The 18,944-nt window shown below is 32.7% G+C and overlaps 3 protein-coding genes across 6 annotated transcripts; 1 reads left to right on the top strand and 2 right to left on the bottom strand.

Moving 5' to 3' along the window:
* The first annotated feature begins 1,764 nt into the window (after window positions 1-1,764).
* Window positions 1,765-13,333, top strand: LOC129914118 (GTP-binding protein 2). 4 transcript variants are annotated; one of them, XM_055993186.1, is made up of 4 exons: window positions 2,047-2,151; window positions 2,273-2,333; window positions 6,183-7,691; window positions 12,589-13,333. In XM_055993186.1, exons 3-4 carry the CDS (start codon window positions 6,186-6,188, stop codon window positions 12,847-12,849), a joined length of 1,767 nt encoding a protein of 588 aa, XP_055849161.1. In that variant the 5' UTR covers window positions 2,047-2,151; window positions 2,273-2,333; window positions 6,183-6,185; the 3' UTR covers window positions 12,850-13,333. The 4 variants fall into 4 exon arrangements, with proteins under 4 accessions (XP_055849160.1, XP_055849161.1, XP_055849163.1 ...); XM_055993185.1 differs by lacking the exon at window positions 2,273-2,333 and having other exon boundaries at window positions 1,765-2,151; window positions 12,589-13,332; XM_055993188.1 differs by lacking the exons at window positions 2,047-2,151; window positions 2,273-2,333 and adding an exon at window positions 2,550-2,661.
* Window positions 9,136-10,140, bottom strand: LOC129914119 (methylglutaconyl-CoA hydratase, mitochondrial). Its single transcript, XM_055993190.1, has one exon. The coding sequence runs from the start codon at window positions 10,129-10,131 to the stop codon at window positions 9,217-9,219; it is 915 nt and encodes a 304-aa protein (XP_055849165.1). The 5' UTR covers window positions 10,132-10,140; the 3' UTR covers window positions 9,136-9,216.
* A 1,615-nt stretch (window positions 13,334-14,948) lies between the features above and the next one.
* LOC129916129 (evolutionarily conserved signaling intermediate in Toll pathway, mitochondrial) lies at window positions 14,949-18,564 on the bottom strand. Its single transcript, XM_055995921.1, has 2 exons — window positions 17,461-18,564; window positions 14,949-15,332 (listed from the first exon to the last, which is right to left on the bottom strand). The coding sequence occupies exons 1-2, from the start codon at window positions 18,359-18,361 to the stop codon at window positions 15,052-15,054; spliced, it is 1,182 nt and encodes a 393-aa protein (XP_055851896.1). The 5' UTR covers window positions 18,362-18,564; the 3' UTR covers window positions 14,949-15,051.
* Window positions 18,565-18,944: the final 380 nt, after the last annotated feature.

Genomic DNA, 18,944 nt, shown 5'->3' with positions numbered 1-18,944 from the left:
CTGACAGCAACTGTCAATTTATTTAACGAAAATTTTGAGGTTTTATTGGTGTTATGTTGGTACTACCTGAGTTAATGAGTTTTTTTGGGGGTGTGTTCAATAAATGGAATTATTTTTTAAGGGTGTGTGTTAAATCGAAAATGGAATTTGTTTGATTTTTTTTAAGGTTTTTAAGGTAAGATTTACATTTATCTGTTTTTATCATGATGATGACAATGCATGACACTTATTTTCATCATAAATTGTAAATTAGAATAATTAGTTAGAACTAATATACAAAATAAATAAAAACAACACAAAGCCTAAATGCTTTTGTGGTTTTTGCTCAGATTTGTTTTCATATTTTTTAATAGGCTATTTCATCCACAGTACACATAAAGGTAATATATTCCGAAAAATGTCAAAATTTGTTTGTCAAAAAGTGGGCAACAATCTGTCAGGCCGGCCTTTAATTTTTATATTTCAATCGCATTAAACAGGAATTTTTTTTTGTTTTAAATTTACTTATAAAATGTCATTTGAAAAAATTATAAATTGAAAAATAAGAAATTTTCAGCGTGTTTCGTCTCGGAAAATAGTAAATAAATGTTAAAAAATTAGTTGTGTGCGTGGTTTTTCGTTTTTTTTTGCGTTTTTCATCGGTAATTTAAACAATTAAGAACTACGGTAGTTGACATTGGTCGCCAAATTGTCATGTTTTGACAATTTGGCGACCAATGTCAGTTCGGAATATATTACCTTTTTATGTGTACTGTGTTATTTCATCTGGGTAGTTATTTGTAGCCCTGTGTAGATAAATCAAACTTAACACATTTTGTAAAAAGTCAAAAATTGAAAATTTTCAAACTAATTTTCTGAGCGTCAGTTGTACAAATATTTAATTCGTGGTTCAGCAACTTTTATCTTCTGAAATCGGTGTTAAAGGTGCAGTTTAGCACTGGTTTAAAGTCCATTTATGTTAAAATAGCTAAAGTCATGCTTTTACCAAAGTTGAACCACAGGTAATCCGCCGAAATCAGAGAGTTAAATTCCTGAACCGAGGCTGACCCAAGTTTGTACAACTGGCCCTGCCAGTTTTTCTGTTTTTTAAACCGAAAAATAAGCTTTCTGCGTCATTATTTTTAATTTTGTGATCACAAAAACTGTCACAAAATGAGTTTGAAAATTTTCACTTTTTGACTTTTTGCAATAAGTGGCCGTTTTGTAGTTATACCTTAAATTTCCCACTTTGTTACTTTTAAGGTCATTGTAGTTATGGCTTTAGAAAACAATTTTTGTAGTTTTTTTTCCATAAACAAATAGCGCTAGAAAGAAATAAAAAAAATTTACTTTTGGAAAAATCGCACTTTTTCACTTCATCATTTCACCACTTAAAAAAAAATATGCTGCAGAAAGCTTATTTTTTGGTTTAAATTACAATTTGTATATTCTTCTTTACAAACAAATTGCGCTAGCAAGAAAAAACAATTTTCACTTTTTGTACTTTAACAAAAAGTGACCAATGAAGTTAAGCCCTTAAACCTCCTCTTTGAATAATTAATCAAACAGATCTTATTTAACTTAATCACCTCTAGTGGTCGCTAGAAATAGTAAAATAAAAAACTCCTTAACTTATGCAGTAATTCTATGTTTTGACACTTCACTTTCGATTTTCGCCAACAAAAAATTACCCACTTCTCCTCCCTTCCAACTGTTATAATCGATGTTAAACTGGTATACAAATCATACATGAAAATGAACATATGAAATAAAAAAAATACCCAAATATCGACTGGTCGCTCGCTGCTGAGTCGCCTTCTGTTGTTTTTTTTTTGTTGTTTGCAAAGTGAATGAATAAAATATTTTTATCCAAGTTGGTTAATAATTTATTTTGCAATCGCGTGCAATTTCAACAAAAATCATTCTTCTAATTGATATTCGTTTAGTCAATTGATTTACTCATACATTTTTGTGCAAAGTAAAATTGCAAAGAAAAGAAATGTTCGCATACAATTAAGAGTTATACATTTTTCTTATTTGCAATTTTATTTTATAGTAGTGAATATAACTACATATATTCTATATTTTTGAATAAATAATTAAAACATAAAAGGACATCTAATTAGAAAAAAAAAAAAATAGAAAACAAAGTAAAAACAAAAAACCAATTTGGTGAGTACAATGAATTCTTTTTGTCTACCCAACGAAAAACCAATCTAATTATAATTTTTTTTTTCTTCTTTTTATATTTTTGTGGTTCCATGTTTTTGTTTTGGTTTTGTTGTTGGCACAGAGAAAAAAAGCGTCTTCCTCGAAAAAAGATTAAAAAAAGAATTCAGCTAGAGTAACCAGAGGTCAGAAGAAGAAAGTGTTTTTATTTACAAACAATTTTTATACAAATACACGAATTGCCATCACAAAAGAAACAACTTGTCTTGTCCTCCTCCCCTTTTTGCCATCATAATTGCACAATAGAGCGTCTCCGTCTAAAAAAAAAGACCAACTAAAGTAAAAGTAAATTGAATTAAATTCATTTTTAGTTTAGTTTTTTTTTTTTGTTCTATTTTGTTCGTTAAATCTTTGTGGTTCCAAAAATAGATAACATTTGTTTTCATTCGTTTCGTGTCCATACACGTTCACACTTGCACATAGTACATAATTATTGTTAGTAAACAAAATTGGGTTAGTTTACTTTTTTGGTTAAATCGATTTATTGTTGGGGGGATCGCCTATTGCCTATTTTTGTTGTGAGGAGGCTTATCCAATGTCCTTGTTCAATTGTTTGCAATTCATCATAACGGAAATAAAAATAATAACATCTTAAACAAGGTCATTCTCTTAGTTTTTTGTTGTCAAGGTCATCAGATGAGTTGATAACGGGGAAAACAATGAGAAACTGCTTATTTTGGCAAATATAACGGGTTTAGTTTTAATTTATCTACAATCTATATGCATACATTTATAATTGAATTGGAGTTATAACTGTGAAATTAGAATTCGAAGTCGAACCCATTGAATTTTTACTACCTACCTACTTTTATATTTCATTTTTTTATACAAATTTCTTATCAATAAATTGAGTGAGTAAGTTAAGATCAATTTGTATAATTTTGTATTTCTTTTTGTTTTCAATTGGATTACGCAATTTCTTGTAAAGTTGACAGAAATTTAGATTGTTACTTTAGGTGTGATGTGTCAATGTGACGATAAGTAGACTATACCCATTGAGTCATTGATAGGGTGATAGTGCCAGCAATTGGCTCTTTCATTTTTTGTATGTTGAACTTTTTAGGATTTCCTCATTTTTTATTTTTAAAGTAAAATTCAGTATATTTAAGATTTACGAAGTATTTGGCGCCAGTTTTATATGTTTATCTCAGTTTTTTTATTTTCTCTTATTTAGCGCTGTTATGATCTCGATGTCGAGGGGATAATAATTCTCCCACGTATCTGTTTCACACTATTCATCCGCATGTGGGGTTAGTCGAGTTGACCTCATAAAAATTGGCGGCGAGCTTGTCGTTTTTGTATTGATCTTTCTATGAGGTGTTTCTGCATTTGCTTGTACCGGGATTTAATAGACCAACCTTTTTTCTAACGTTAAATACCTAATGGTATTGGAACGTTGTATGATACTGCCTTTTTGAGGGGGTTCTCCGGATTTCTCATTTGAACATGACAATCTCAGTATATTTATATAATATGATAACTAGTATCTGTAGTTGAATCTTAATTTTGTACAAGGTACTTGAATAGGACCTTTGTCTTTGGCTAACACATGCAACTACAGGTGAAAATACACGAACAAATATTTACCCCACCCTAGCTGTAGAGTCTTGTAGTAGCTGAATTACTAGAACATTTGACATACCTTGGTATTCACGATCTTGGTTTTGCTGATGACATTGTTATAACCACGTACGAGAAGTTCGAAAAGGCCCCCTGCGATATCATCCAAAGAGGATTTACATTCAGTTACAAGTAAATGGTGTTTGTTGGTGCGACTTAATATCAGCCCATCAAAAACAACAATTGTATCATTTACAAGGAAAAATTTGTAACCTCATATATAAATTATCCAGCTATCTGGATAATAAAACCTTATGTATATAACTGAAGACAGGCAAAATCCTGATATGGATGTATGATGGTGAGACTCATTATACTTATAAGGCTGTCGTCAGACACAAAAGAACCGCATAGGTTACTACTAAAAAGCCATTAAACATAGTTCAAATATAAGCTTCCATATGTTATACTGGTTCGATGAGAACTTGCAATGGAGATCATTCTCGATTTGACACCAATATATTAAATAATAGGAAGTACTGCTATAGAAGCAATAATGAGATTGTCTAAGGAGGAAAGTGATATGGACAAAAGTATAGGTCTCAGAGAGATGTGCTCGATATCGAAAACCACAGTTAAATACATCCTTAAAATCTCAAGAGATTGCATGATCAAGAAATACAACCTCTAAACAAACTTTCAAACAAATACCCGTATTGCGATTGTCAATTATCAATTTGATTATTGTTAAATCTTGAAATTTTGCACTTTCAATTTCATTTTATTATGTAATGGGCCAATGTTACAGTAATTTTTATGAATATTAGTACAATTTATGACAGCGAACATCATTCGTATGGGAAAATCCTAGAAGGTTAAACGAAAATGACATGTTGTTCAGGAGATAAAGTAGCACAATCCTTAGCAGAGTCAGGCGCCACAGGATCTCTATGGGTCCAGAACCATATTGAAGATAAAATGATCAAACAAATGATAAAAAATGACGAGGAACCCAAAACAACAAAAAATCGGAATGAAACTCCTAAGCTCGCACAGGCAAAATCATTACTTGAGAATTACAACCAAAAAAAATACAAAACCTGCATCCACCTTATACCAGGGTTTTTCAAAGGCTACTGCAAACTGAGAAAACACCTCAATAATCTTGGCATGGCTGACAGTGCTACCTGCAGGTTTTGCAATGAAAACGAAGATACACCAGAACATATATTGGGCAACTGCAAGGAATTGATATACCAAAGACATAGAAACCTAGTCAACACCAAGGACCAGTTTGTAGTTAAAGATCTAATTAATAAATAATAAATACCTGAGAGTTATAAACCTGGAGGGAGTGCTGTAAGAAGTAAATTGCAACTAAAATTGGCGGCTAAATAGGCTTTAAAAGCAGTAATGCCGCTGCCCTACAACCATTCATTCATTACATTAATAACATAGGGCTCTGTTAGTTCCTCACCCTGGAATTGATCTTTACATTCAATGTCTTAGTCTTCAGTGGAGCATGGCAAACTTCATAAAAAAATATCTTTTAAGGACGAACCCTTTTGTTTAGAAAAATTACGGTTTTCCATTATTTGTCCTTTGTAGTTACTATCGCTTTTCTTTTACACTTTTACTTACCGAACTTAGGTGCTATCACCCTATTCAATCAAATAATAAAATAAGTTGCAGTTGTTTACTTAAATAATGTACATATTTGGTTTTATAAAATGCTACACATCAAATGCAGAAGAGCCACTTTTTTAAACATCTGTAACTATGTTCCTTTACTTTTTAATAAAGAATATGTGGTAGAAAAAGAAATAGACAATGTTCATTAACACATTTATATTTGCTTGCGAGTACTGGGTATCGTGTACAAAAAATTATCGACATCAAGATTAAGTTTGCCAACAATAAACTGGTTTGCGTACACACCCTGTCATCACGGGGTAAGCTTGTAAGTGATTCCCAAGTTTAAACTAATCCGAACTTATGTCTATTATAGTTAGGCCTCTAACTAAGCTGAGGTGAGGTTATGCCTATTATGCTATTATAGTTGGGCCATAAGTTAGCTGTCTCAATATTTATTTGCCTAATTCCTTTTACAAAATTCCTAACACTTATTCTGTATCCCTAGTCGAAAAATGTAGCTTTAGCTTTTACATTTTCTTTGTCATTCTAATTTTTAGTATTCAAATACAAAATTCTTCGTTATTCTGTATCCCTATTCGAAAAATGTAGCTTTAGCTTTTACATTTTCTTTGTCATTCTAATTTTTAGTATTCAAGTATTCAAAAATTCTTCGTTAGTACAAAAGCATAGCATAGTTTTGATCTTACCGATCTTATTTTCTTTTTTCTTTTATTATATTTCTTTGATATTAATGTTAATATATGATTTCTTTATTTTAGACAATGGAATCATTTCTCAGCTTATTCGATCCCAATTCGCCGGATGACGGATTTGACGAAGAGGACGTACGGAACGGCAATGGACTTAATCAAACAAATTCAAGTAGCAGTGAAAGTGACAATGATAATCACAATGGTAAAATCATAATTGATTTCGATCAAGGAATTTTACCGCCTGAACCTCAATTGGGTAATATCGAATACAAGCTAAAACTTATTAGCCCATCTAAACAGAGATTTGAACATCTGGTAACACAAATGAAATGGCGTCTACGCGAGGGTCATGGAGAAGCTATCTATGAAATCGGAGTTTCCGATTCAGGCCATCTGCATGGTCTTAATGAAAAAGATATGAATGCATCATTGGCAACTCTTAAGCAAATGGCTCATAAACTTGGAGCAAGTACAACTGTTCTCAGACGTAAATTTGTTGCTGGTCGACGATCTGTAGCCGAAGTTCTTGTCCGAAAAATTCCAGACGACCAACACAACATTGAAGTTCGAGTAGCAGTGTTGGGCGATGCCGATGCGGGCAAATCAACTCTTCTAGGTGTTCTGACACAGGGTGAATTTGATAATGGTCGAGGCAGAGCACGTCTCAATATGTTTCGACACATGCACGAAATTCAATCAGGCCGGACATCATGCATATCTCATGAAACCCTTGGTTTCGATTCCCAAGGCAATGTCATCAACTACAAATACAATGAGATGATGACTGCAGAAGAAATAAGCGACCGATCGACCAAGTTGGTGACATTTATGGATTTAGCCGGCCATCGACGTTATATGAAGACAACAGTGCAGGCACTGTCCGGGTACTCACCGCATCATGCAATGCTGGTCGTTTCGGCAGGCGGAGGTTTTAATGGAACAAGCAAAGAACATCTATCAATCGTGCGAGCTCTAGATATGCCCTTTTTCATTGTTGTTACCAAAACTGACATAACCTCGCCCGACGAGACTGTCCACGAATTAAAGAATATCTTAACATCAATTGGATGTCGAAAGGTCCCATTCCTGGTGACTAGCAGTGACGATGTTTTAACGGCAGGTTCCAACCAAGAGTCGGAAAATATAGTGCCGATATTTTGTGTGTCCAATGTGACTGGAGCTGGACTCAATCTGGTTACAAAATTCTTATATGTCCTATCGCCGGGCATAAGTAATTCTGAAAAAGAGAGGCTTGAACAAGATCCCTGTGAATTTCATATTGATGAAATATTCAGAGTTTCGGAAGTTGGTCCTGTAGTGGGAGGTCTGTTGGTAAAAGGTGTTCTCACAGAGAACATGCAAATGAAGATAGGACCGCTTCCCGATGGAAAGTTTCATTCAGTAACTGTACAAACAATACATCGAAATAAAGCACCATGTCGAGTAGTCAGAGCGGGACAAAGTGCTTCATTGTCTTTTACACCAAACCAGAACTTGCCAGCACTTAGAAGCGGAATGGTTCTATTGGTTGACAATCATCTTGGCGATGAACCATGTGGAACTTTCTTTTTTCAGGTAAGGACTTTATTTAATTTTACGTGCTTCCTATGCATCCTTGATATTGATATTGATTCCAGTACAGATATGATTACAAAAGCATTTAATAGAATTTGGCATCAAGCTGTATTATCAAAAATGCTTGCATTTGGTATTGATAAATCTCTTCTTCGTTGGACTAAAATTTTCGTTTCGAACCGTTCGAATTTATGTTGTATTGGATGGATTCAATTCTGAAACCAATAAAAAACTGTGGTCTGCCCCAGGGCCACCTTTTGACTCCGATTCTCTTCTACATTTTTATTAATGATCTGCTTTCTGAAACTTCTAGTCCACTTTATTGTTTTGCTGATGTTAGTTACCTCAACTTTTCCTTGTTATGTAGAATTTCATCGGCAAAATATGGTAAGCTTAGTATTAAACTCTGGTCTCGAATGCATTGTCAAATGGGGCATAAGAAACAACGTCGAAATAATTATTGTTAAACCGAAACTCCTCTATCCATGAGTGTACTTGCAACAAAGAAACCGAGCACAAAAATAGGTTTCCTACGAAGATGAAAGAAATGTTTCACTTAGACCAGAAATTAAACTAAAATGTATAAATCAAATATTCATCCAAAGCTCCAGTATAATTCTTATTCCTGTGACCCACTTGAGCTATTTGGACAGATATGATATCTATAGCATTTAAAACGATAGGTGACAGGTCCTATGTAAAATTCCATCTTTTGAACACCGCCGTAATGTATCACAGCTGCCCTTATTTTATAGGTATTACTTTATTAGTGTTCAAATGAAATATTTGTACTTCAAGGTATGCCAATCAGTTTAGTCAAGTAAACTATATTCTTTCTTTAGTCATCTTACGAGAATGTGGAAAGCATTACCCGCGTGAGGTTTTCACTCCCAATTTAATGTTCACAACTTCAAACCCATTTTGCATCAGCATCCTTTATCTGAATTACTGGAATAATTAAGGTCTCAAAATTTTACTTTACATTTTCCAAGAATAATTCAATTGGACATAATATAATTTTGATCTACATATTAGATTGTCATATAAATAACGCAAATATGACAAACAAACAAAAACAAAAGTGTAGTACAGTAACATCTCCTCCTTGCCTTCAAGTTATGGAAATAGGTTAGTGTTGTCTTTATCGGTAAGATAATGTAAAAAAAAAAAACTAATACACGAAACATTATCGGCTGATATGCCTAACATCTTTCGTACTTAAAATCTGGGAACGATCTTAGAAGCTATTCTGCGGCACACTTTGCTTACGATTCCATTATCTTATTATCTCAAAATGCATATAAACATCAACAAAATCAATAAATGCAAATAACAACTAGCGTAGGAATTACTTGACCCCTCTTGTCGTATTCAATGGAAGCCTCAAACGTTCCCATGAATGTCCTACCGCTAGACTTTATACCAAATATTAAAAAAGAAAATATATTAAAAAAGTATAAAATATAACATTTTATTTAAAAAAAGAAAAATAAACACATTCCTTAGACTAAATTGCTATAAACCCCTACTCTCCCTTATAAATTGGCTTGCGTTTTTCTGCAAACGCTTTAAGTCCCTCTATCCTGTCCTTTGTCGGTATTAATTGAGCGTAGCAAGCTTCCTCAATAGCATATCCAGTTGAAATATCAACTTGCAGACCTTTATCAATAGCTTTCTTAGCCATACGAACACCTACAGGGCCATTTGGAATGATTTCTTTGGCTAATTCTATTGCCTTTACATAAGCAGCGTCTTGAGTTTCGTTTTGTACAACAACATGATTAACAATTCCCATTTCCTTGGCAGCTGTTCCATCAAATATACGTGAAGTGAATATTAGTTCTTTAGCCAAAGCGGGATTCAATAGTCGCGGTAGCCGTTGAGTTCCACCTGCACCAGGCAGAATTGCCAATCTTGTTTCTACAAGACCCAATTTAACATTTTCTGCTGCTGTACGCATATCGCATGCCAAAGCCATCTCCAATCCTCCACCCAAAGCAACACCATCCAATGCGGCTATAACAGGCATTGGAAGTTGTTCAATGGAAATTAGCAGTTGTCTAAGCGTTGAAACAAATTTAGAGACTTCGTCTTGGCTCATATCAAGACGTTCCTTGAGATCAGCCCCAGCACAGAAAACTCCTGGCGTAAGACTTCTCAAGACAACAACTCTAGTATGCTTGTCATGAGCCAAGTCCGAGAGAATAGATGTGAATCTATTTACTAGCGAACGACTGAATGCATTTTTAGCTGCTGGACGATTCAATCCAAGGACAGTGATTCCCTCTTTTTTATCTGATAATTTCTCTACGATAATTTCGTCACTAGTTTCATTTTTTACAGTGGAAAATGATTTAGTGCATCCTTTTAGAAGTTTTATTGATCTATTTGGCTGAATTAAATAGAATTGTTTAGTTATTTTTGTAACGCAGGTGAACATGTTTTTCTTTTCAATACAAAGTCCAATAGAGAGTGACGGAGTGTTATCTGTGAAATGTCAAATATATGACTGAAGAAACGTCAGAGGTAGATTAGTTTTTGTGTGTATTATTTTAGCCATGTTCATGTTATCTATGAGCCACGCAGTCGGATCACTTTTTTGTAGGGTTACTTTATTTTTGTTTTATGATTTAAGCGCTTTTTAAATATCGATTGAAAAAAATATTTAAATTAATTTCTCCGAAAAATTTCCTAATTTGATAAAAATAAGGTAATTTTTCAAATTTAGCAAGAAAGTTGAAAATCGTTTATGTCGTTTTGTAAAACCATATAGAATAAGATACAATTTTCTACACATGTACAAATTTGTTAGAACTTTATTAATCAAGATCCAAAAAAAATTCGAGAAAATTCAATGAATCGGTTTCAAAAAGTTACTTTTTCTAAATAATTACATATTTTTTCAATTTTGTTTTTATTGAACTTGTTATTTACAATTGACTTAAAATTAACTTATGTCTAAGATTCATTGATAGATACAAAATTTTGTTGGCACAGAGGGGGCCTAACCTTATACAATGACTAAGTTATAAAATATAAAGAAATATTATACATGGATAAACTTAATTTAAAGTCTGCTGACTAGGTTGTCCTCGGGGTGTTCAGACCCGGATGTCCAGTTGTGGGGTTGGTTGAGTTGCGTTGGTTTGGTTGGCGTTAGCCACGGTAGTAACCCGACTGGGTGTCGGCGTAAAAGTTAACTTCTTCGTTGTCCATTGAAATTATGTTCTCAGCCAGTATATCCAAAGCACAAAGGTACTTAGGTTCCGGATGTCGTTGTTGGGCTGTCATTCTTCTCATCAGTTGATTGGGATGGTTGGCGATATTTCCTACCAGTACCTTCGCCGATTGCAGTAGATACTTGTCCAGTGGTATGATTTTTGCTTCCTCGTAGAGTCGCTTGTTGCTATAGTATTTCTGCCGCTGTCGGTCAAAGATGAGTCCAGTGCAAATCCTCAGTATTTTTCTCTCGAACATTTGTAGTTCCTTCATGGCTGTCTTGGAGATGGTGTACCATACTGGAAAGCTGTAGGCAATGACTGGTCGCAGAAGCTGCTTGTAGATCAAGAGTTTAGTTGGTTGACTCAATCCTGTTCTTCTTTTCATCAGAGGGTGAAGGCGATGGAAAGCAAAGTTGGCTTTTTTGAGGACCAAACGGGAGTGATTGTTGAATCTGAGGAGCTCGTTAAAGTTGATTCCTAAGTACTTGGCGTTGCGTTTGGCTGGCAATCTAGTTCCATCTGGAAGTGTCAATGTGATGCTTCTACAGCTTCCAGCCGATCGACTGCCTCTTCCTCCTGATCGTCTAAGGCACAGTAGTTCCGACTTGGATGAGTTTATTCGGATACCCCATTTACTGTAGAACTCATACAGTTTCCGAATGTGAGCTTCGACTTTCCTGGCAGCTATTGTTGGCGAGATGGACTTGCAGTAAGTGAGTGAATCGTCCGCGTAAAGCAGGTTCTCGCACTCACTTGCAGGTGGTTGGTCTGACGTCAGGATGCTGTAAAGGAAGGGGCCAAGTTTGGATCCTTGAGCAACTCCAGCTCTACATATTTTAATTAATAATTACATTATGATTTAAGAGATTTGAGTAAATACAAAATATTAAGCCTATATAGCAGTTTTGTTAAAGAGGTTTATTTTTAAAACGAATTATGTTTTTTAATTTCATTTATAAAAAAAAAAAAGATTAAAAAAAAAAAATTAAAAAAACAATTAACTTATTTTTAACATCTAAGCTGCTTCTAAGAAAGACTGAAGTTTATCCTATTCAAATAACATTGGACAATCCCCAGTTTTAGATAAACTGGGTTCTAAATAGATCTTTCATAATCTGTGACTTGGCCTCTTCCAAGAAAACCTGGGGTTTATTATCTTCTTCATAGACAGCCAATTTCCTATGGAAAAGAGCTGGAAGAGCAATAGAGGTACATGTGCTGAAGTCAATTGCTTAGGAAATAAAAAAAAATTAAAAAAATCATGATTTGAGAAAAAAATCATGATTTGAGAAAAAAATCATGATTTCATGATTTGAGTTCAGAATTCATGAAAACTATGAAAAATCATAGTTTAACACTGTTCAGCAGTGTACGAGAAAATCAAAAGTAAAAGGATTTTAAGCATTTTTTTCGGGATTTCAGAAAACGGGATATTGAAAATCGGGATTCCGATACGCTGCCTATTTTTAGGAATATCTATTTATTATATTGACATTATTCGTTCTGACAGTTATTTAGATTTTTCAAGTCACTTTAAAGTGTAAATAAAAAATTTTTTTTTTTTCTGGAAGCCGCCATTTTTTAAGTAAACGGTTTTTAATTTAATTTATCTTTTATAGCTTATTATATAATGACAAGCAATTTTGTGATGTAAAAATATATTCTTTTTTTTCTAGGCCAAAGTATCAGTACTTTTCCATGCAACAGCAATATATGTTGGTTTCCAGACAACAGTACATATAGGCAGTATCAGACAAACAGCCATCATTCGTGGAATAATGGGTGGCGAGAAAATTGGTACCAATGACAATGCCTCGGTAATGTTTCAATTCGTAGGACATCCCGAATATGTGCGACCCGGTATGAGGATACTCTTTCGCGAAGGTACCAGCAAGGGAATTGGATTGGTAACTCAAGTGTTTCCACTAAACAAGTAAAAAATGCTGCCATGAATTTCACATTTAAACAGAAAACAACAAACAAAAAATTAACTCCGAATTAATTAGTATTTTTTTCTTCATTTGTTTGTTCTTCTCTTATAAACAAAATTATTATTATTATAAAACCATAGGTATGACTTGGATTGTGGAAAATAATTCTTCTGTGATTTTAAAAGATATCATTTTCTTTTTTAAATGAAAAAAAAAAATATTTAAAAAAATCTTTTAAAGGAAATTTTGACTAGAACTTTGTAAAGCATAACAGAATAACATATTTAATGTTTTAACATTTTGAAAGTATGTAAAAGCTTATAAATTTAAGTTTGCTTAAATGATTTTTTTTTTTTTTATTTTTTTTGTAGACGAATAATCAATCTATATTTATATTTACAACAAAAACAAAGAAAAGATATTTATTAATATAATATTTAAGATGAAACATTTTTTGATTTCTTAGAAACTTTATAAACGTCCAGTTTTTTCTAGAATTGTTGTTTTTTTTTTCTCTTTCTTTAGTATTAAAAGATACTTAAAATGAACTTAAAAACAAACTCGAAAAAAAAATTAAAATAAGAATATAAAATATAGTACGTAAAAATGAATTTGTATATTTTGAACGCTTAAGGTACATAAATGAAAAATAATTGCAATTACATATTTTTCAGATAAAAACACAAAGTTTGATATTGTTTTGTTTGTGTTCATTTGAAATGAAGGATTTACATCCCTGCAACATTATTACCAAATAAAATTTATCTAAACAACAACGCATTGTATTTTTTTTTTTTCAAACATGAATATCCATCTAGAGACTTAACCATAGACTTCGAATGCCAATCAAGAAGACAACAAATTGCACAAGTGAACATTAATAGTAAGTAGACAATATGACATCGATATCTGATAAATTGTCTACACAATAAATTCAACAACATAATAGACAGGCACTTGTGAGGTATCCATTGGAGTGGAAAATTTTACATCTTATTTGAATTGCAGACATTCGTCTTTCCGGTAGAATACCTCAAAGCAAGATTGGTATGACATCGAGAGGAGTTGAGGAGAACATACAATTCAACCAATTTGTCTAGTGGTATGATTTTTGCTTCCTCGTATTTTGCTTCCTATACTCCCCATAATATCGTAAAGGCCCTAACTACACTTTTCTTACTTCTGAGTTATAGAGGCAAACACTAAATCTAATATCGCAATTTGCATACAAAAATGAAAAAAATCAAAAGTACATTTTGAATTTTTGACTTATTTGAAGACCTAGGCTAAAAACAAATGAGAATAAATCAGAGACAATGCCCTAACTCCAAATATGCAAAAAAATCAAAATCGAAAATTTTGTAGTTAAGGCCTTTACGAGATTATGGGCAGTATAGTATAAATTTGTAGTTCTTTATGTCTTGGAGATGGTGCACCATGTCGGAAAACTGAAGGTGAAGTCTGTTCGCAGAAGCAACTTGTAGATCAAGTTTCGTTGGTTGGCTTAATCATATTTTTCTTTTCATCAGGGGGTAAATGGGATGGAAGGCAAAGTTGTCTTTTCAGCATCTCAGGATCTAGTTAAAGTTGATTCCTAGATTCTTGGCGTTGCGTTTGGCTGGCAATTTTGTTCCATTCGGAAGTATCAATGGCCCTTAGTAGACCCGAATTAAGCGAAAGCTTGATTTAAACAAAAAATAAAACATACATCTCACTTCCAAATTTAAAAAGTGCTGATTTTCAAATCGACTTAGTTATAGGCAAACTGCCTATAATTTTTTTTTTTTTTTTGTTAAAATCGAGTTTTGCTAAATTCTGGGCTATTAATAAGAGCCAATGTGTTGCTTCTACATTATCTAGCTGATCGACTTCCTCGTCCTCACGTTCGTCTAAGGCACAATACTTTCGAATTGGATGAGTTGATTCCGATACCCAATTGATTGTAGATTTCATACAGTTCCGAACGTTAGCGTAGAGCACATTTTCCCACTCAATTACAGGTAGTTGGTGCCATCTATGAATGCGATGTTGATGCGTAAGCCTCTATAGTTTCCTTTGAAAAACTGAATTGTGAAAAAAGTTTGTGAAAGAGAAAAGTCTTATAATTTAACATTTTTTGAAAATAATAAATACAACAATTTATTTATTTTACTAAAAAAAATATATGCTTAACAACTCGCGTTTTTATCGTCAGTAAAAACATTTCAATTAACTTATTTTATGAGTTTTTGTTGGTACCCCCGCCACAGGTACAATATTTGAGTCAACAACTGTCCTAAATTTAAATAAAATTGGTATTTCCCCAAGAACGGGATTGCCATTAGCTTCCAACAAACGGACCCATGATAAAAGTGAATCTTTTGTTGATGTTCCAGTTGCACAAATTGCAAATATTGTTCCATCGTTTTGTTGATGCACTGAAGGTTTTTTCGCTATTCGTGATTCTACAATAGGTTTGCCAAAAAATGGAACTTCTAACTTTGAAACATCTAAAAATAGAAAATTTTGGTAAAAAAAAAAATGTTTTAAATTAAATTAATTTCATAGTGGAGTAACTAAAGATCAAAAAATGGCAATATTAGGAAACCCGGCCGAACAGCTCTGATTTTGATGATCTTTTTTTTCAAACGTCGGTAATTGAAACTACTTTAATGTCTATAGGTTAAAAATTGCCGATGTTGCCGTTTTGATTTTTTAAATTACATTGAAGATTTTGGTGGACAAAAAAAATTGTTTTTACAAATTTTCCTTAAATTTCATAAATTAATTGATGCCAAAAGATTGCCTAGGAAATTAAAGGTTTAAAATATATGGGGGTGAGGGACAATATTCCATCTTTTAAGCGATAGGTGCAATTTTCTCCTAAATTGACTTCAAACACTAAAAAAAAATTTGAACACAACGGCAACACCTACAATATTTAAATAAACATTTTTAAAAAGCTAGAAGCTTATTCATATTTGCAAAAAATAAAATTAAGTAAATTGAATGATAGCTCAGGGAAATTAGTCAAAATATGGGCATGAAATCGCATTTTTCGCGGGACAAAATTTTTTTCATGGAATGTGTTCGGGTGGTTGTCCTTATCATAAAAGTCAATTTGTTGGGATGATTGGAGGTTGGGAACAGCCGCCATCTTGGAGAAGAGATTGGTATTGTTTTTATTGAATTGATATTCATTTTAACAAAAAATAAAAAAATTTTGTCCCGCGAAAAATTTGATTTAATTTACTAATTTCCCTGGGCTATGAAGGGTTTTTGAAAAAATAGTATTTAAACTCAGATTTTTGAAAACAAAAAAAAAATTATTGAAAAAATTTTAACATGTCGTTCTTAAAACTTTTTCGTGATATGTAAAATGCATTTATTTTTTAAAATTTTTCTGGCCACATTTAATATGATTTGAAAAAATCAAATGTCAATAAATGTATTACAGTTTATGAAAAAAAATTAAAAAGTATTTCATTTCATTTCAACTTTAGAAGTTTTGAAAAGTTCAACATTTAATTATAAAGTTATTTTTTCTTCATTCAATAGCCCTTATTCTTGAAATTTAAATAGCAAAGTTTAAAGTTCTTATCAATTATTTCAATTCAAAAATTCAGTTTTTATCAAAAAAATCCAATGAAATTGAAGTAATTTTGTTTTTTTTTTTTTAAAGTCTTATATTGTATATTACCTTTTGCTCTTCGGAATTTAACTGATAATATTTATAGACAAAATTTTTTTTTTTAAATAAACTCATATTTTACTAGAAAAAGTTTGAAAAAAAGTCATTTAAAATTTTTTAATAATAATTTTTTTTCCAAAATTCTGAGTTGAGGACCATTCTTTCAAAATCTTTTGATTAAATTTAGTGGATTTAAATTTTACAGATAGAAATGAGATTCTGGCTTTTTAAAAACGTATCTGTAAATATTGTAGGAGTTGCCGTTGGGTTCAAAATATTATTTTTTGTGTTTGAAGTCAGTTTGTGAGAAAATTGCATTTATCGCTTAAACGATGCACGGTATTTTGACCTAAAACGTGGTCATAAATCAAATTTCTCAATTTTGCACCCCAGGATTAAACTTTTGTCCCATGTCAGGTAGAAAACCAGTCTTCTTTTTAGTGAATACTATCTATTAATTGGTCAACCCAGTTCGCGACACCATCAGTTGCAACTTGTACTATTTGGGTAAACACGATTTTTTTTTTGCGATTTTTATAAAAAAAGTGAATTTTCTAAGTAGGGAGGCAAGCACATAAGTGGGTTTTACTGTACCAAGAAAATGAAAAATTTTCCTTCCAAATAACTTTTTAGTCATTTGGTACCTATTTGATGTGAAAAATGTACCCAGGTTTTAGACCAAAATACCGCACTGTGCGATGGAAGATTGTCCCTTACTCAAATATATTTTTCCTTAAATCACCTAGAGAATCTTTTGATATCATTTATTTTATGAGATTTAAGCAAAAAAAAAAGGTTCGTTCAAAAAAATTTAATTTTAATTTTAAAAAACAATACGGCAACATTGGCAATTTTTAACCTATAGACTTTAAAGTATCAAAATCGGCCGGGTTCCCTAATAATTTGCTTTAGTTACTCCAATATAAATTAAAATAATTTCAATTTACCATCAGGATCCTGATAAACATTAAAAGTTTTAAGTAATTCCTTATCGGGGTCTGCCCTAAGTGTAAAATAATTGATTGATTTATTTCGTAACCATATCAGAAACGGTCCTTCTATATAAACTGCCTTCGACTTGTTGTGTTCTCGCAAAAGTTGAGACTGTTCCGTACTCATTCCACTCACAATCCAAGTCTGATCGACAGCATCTTTAACATCTTTTGTATCTAATATATCAACTTGTGACAACAAATCCACTGTACACATTCGTTCGATAGCCATTTTAGCCAATTCCAGAGCCTCGTTAGGCACCGGATTTGGCAAAGGCCATGGAGATGCATTTTTAAACTTTGGCATCCAATACATCATGCGCCAATACTTTCTTACCGGATGACCACGTCTTCCGAATACATTCAAAAGCATTGCTTCCATTTCATAATCCGGCATAACGCCGAGATCTTCCATTTGTTCCAACAAATCAATAATACATTGCTGCTGTTTAGGATAGTGCATAAATTCAGCCTGAAAAGTGTTTGTCGGAATAAATTTACCTTTTGGCATCACATTGATTAGTGCTTTATAGACTTCAATGTCGCGTTCGACTCCGAATTCTGTCATGCTTTTCAAAGCAGCATAAATAAATTCGACATGGTTACGGCGATGAACACTGCGATCTTCGAAAATTGTTATCATGTCTAAATAAGCTTCTTTGGTTTTGTCTTGAGCAGAATCAAATGGATTTCTTATTGCAGGAAGTTGTGGTTTATTTTTGTTTTTATTTTTTGTTTCGTCTCCTGTGTTGTTGGTTGATTTTTTTGACCAAAAGTTTCGGGATGATTGGATTGCAGATGCTCGAGGCCATCGATGAGGACAAACCAATGGTAGTAAATGACGGAAGGTTATCATGATGGAATTAAGTAATTATTTTTAGTATAAAATTAATATTTTAAAATATAACTTGTGTTTTTATTAAATATTTATAACTTTTTTGATTATGGCATAAAGTTTAGAGTAAATTTTTTTTTTGGCAGTCAACTTTGAACAGCTGACTTGACCGGCAACTGTCACAGTTTTAGAGGCAGTGGTAGAAAAAGTGCAGCCAGCACTCATTTTTCTTTTGACACATGAATAGGTGCGTTCACGTTTTCTTATGCGTTTTTTTTTTGCCCCGAGCAGGGCACAGAGCATGATACAACTACTAAAGATATGGCATTGCGCATGTTTGTTGTTGGTTTTCACACTTTTATGCGCCTCGCTGACGTCACTGAGTTGAGGCAAGTAGGTATTTTTGGCGGGATTTCACTCTAATTTCTGTTGTTATTGCATTTAATATTTACTTTAAGTTGACATTTATTGATGAAAACAACATCAAATTGCTTTAATCGACAAGAACAAACAATTTTTTAAACTTTTAAATCGATTTGTGAAAAAATAAATGTATATTAACATTTTAATATAAAAAAGAAAACTGCAAACCAAAATACAGACA

Source organism: Episyrphus balteatus, chromosome 3 (assembly GCF_945859705.1).
Source record: "Episyrphus balteatus chromosome 3, idEpiBalt1.1, whole genome shotgun sequence".
Classification (NCBI taxonomy): domain Eukaryota; kingdom Metazoa; phylum Arthropoda; class Insecta; order Diptera; family Syrphidae; genus Episyrphus; species Episyrphus balteatus.
This window is presented reverse-complemented; position numbering and strand designations above follow the sequence as displayed.

Excerpts from the sequence above, each read along its gene's own strand:
- LOC129914118 (XM_055993186.1), top strand. The coding sequence starts at position 6,186 with ATGGAATCATTTCTCAGCTTATTCGATCCCAATTCGCCGGATGACGGA. Across the intron at positions 7,692-12,588 it reads GTGGAACTTTCTTTTTTCAG|GCCAAAGTATCAGTACTTTT; the intron begins GTAAGGACTTTA and ends TTTTTTTTCTAG.
- LOC129916129 (XM_055995921.1), bottom strand. The coding sequence starts at position 18,361 with ATGATAACCTTCCGTCATTTACTACCATTGGTTTGTCCTCATCGATGG. Across the intron at positions 15,333-17,460 it reads TGTTTATCAGGATCCTGATG|ATGTTTCAAAGTTAGAAGTT; the intron begins GTAAATTGAAAT and ends TTCTATTTTTAG.
- LOC129914119 (XM_055993190.1), bottom strand. The coding sequence starts at position 10,131 with ATGTTCACCTGCGTTACAAAAATAACTAAACAATTCTATTTAATTCAG.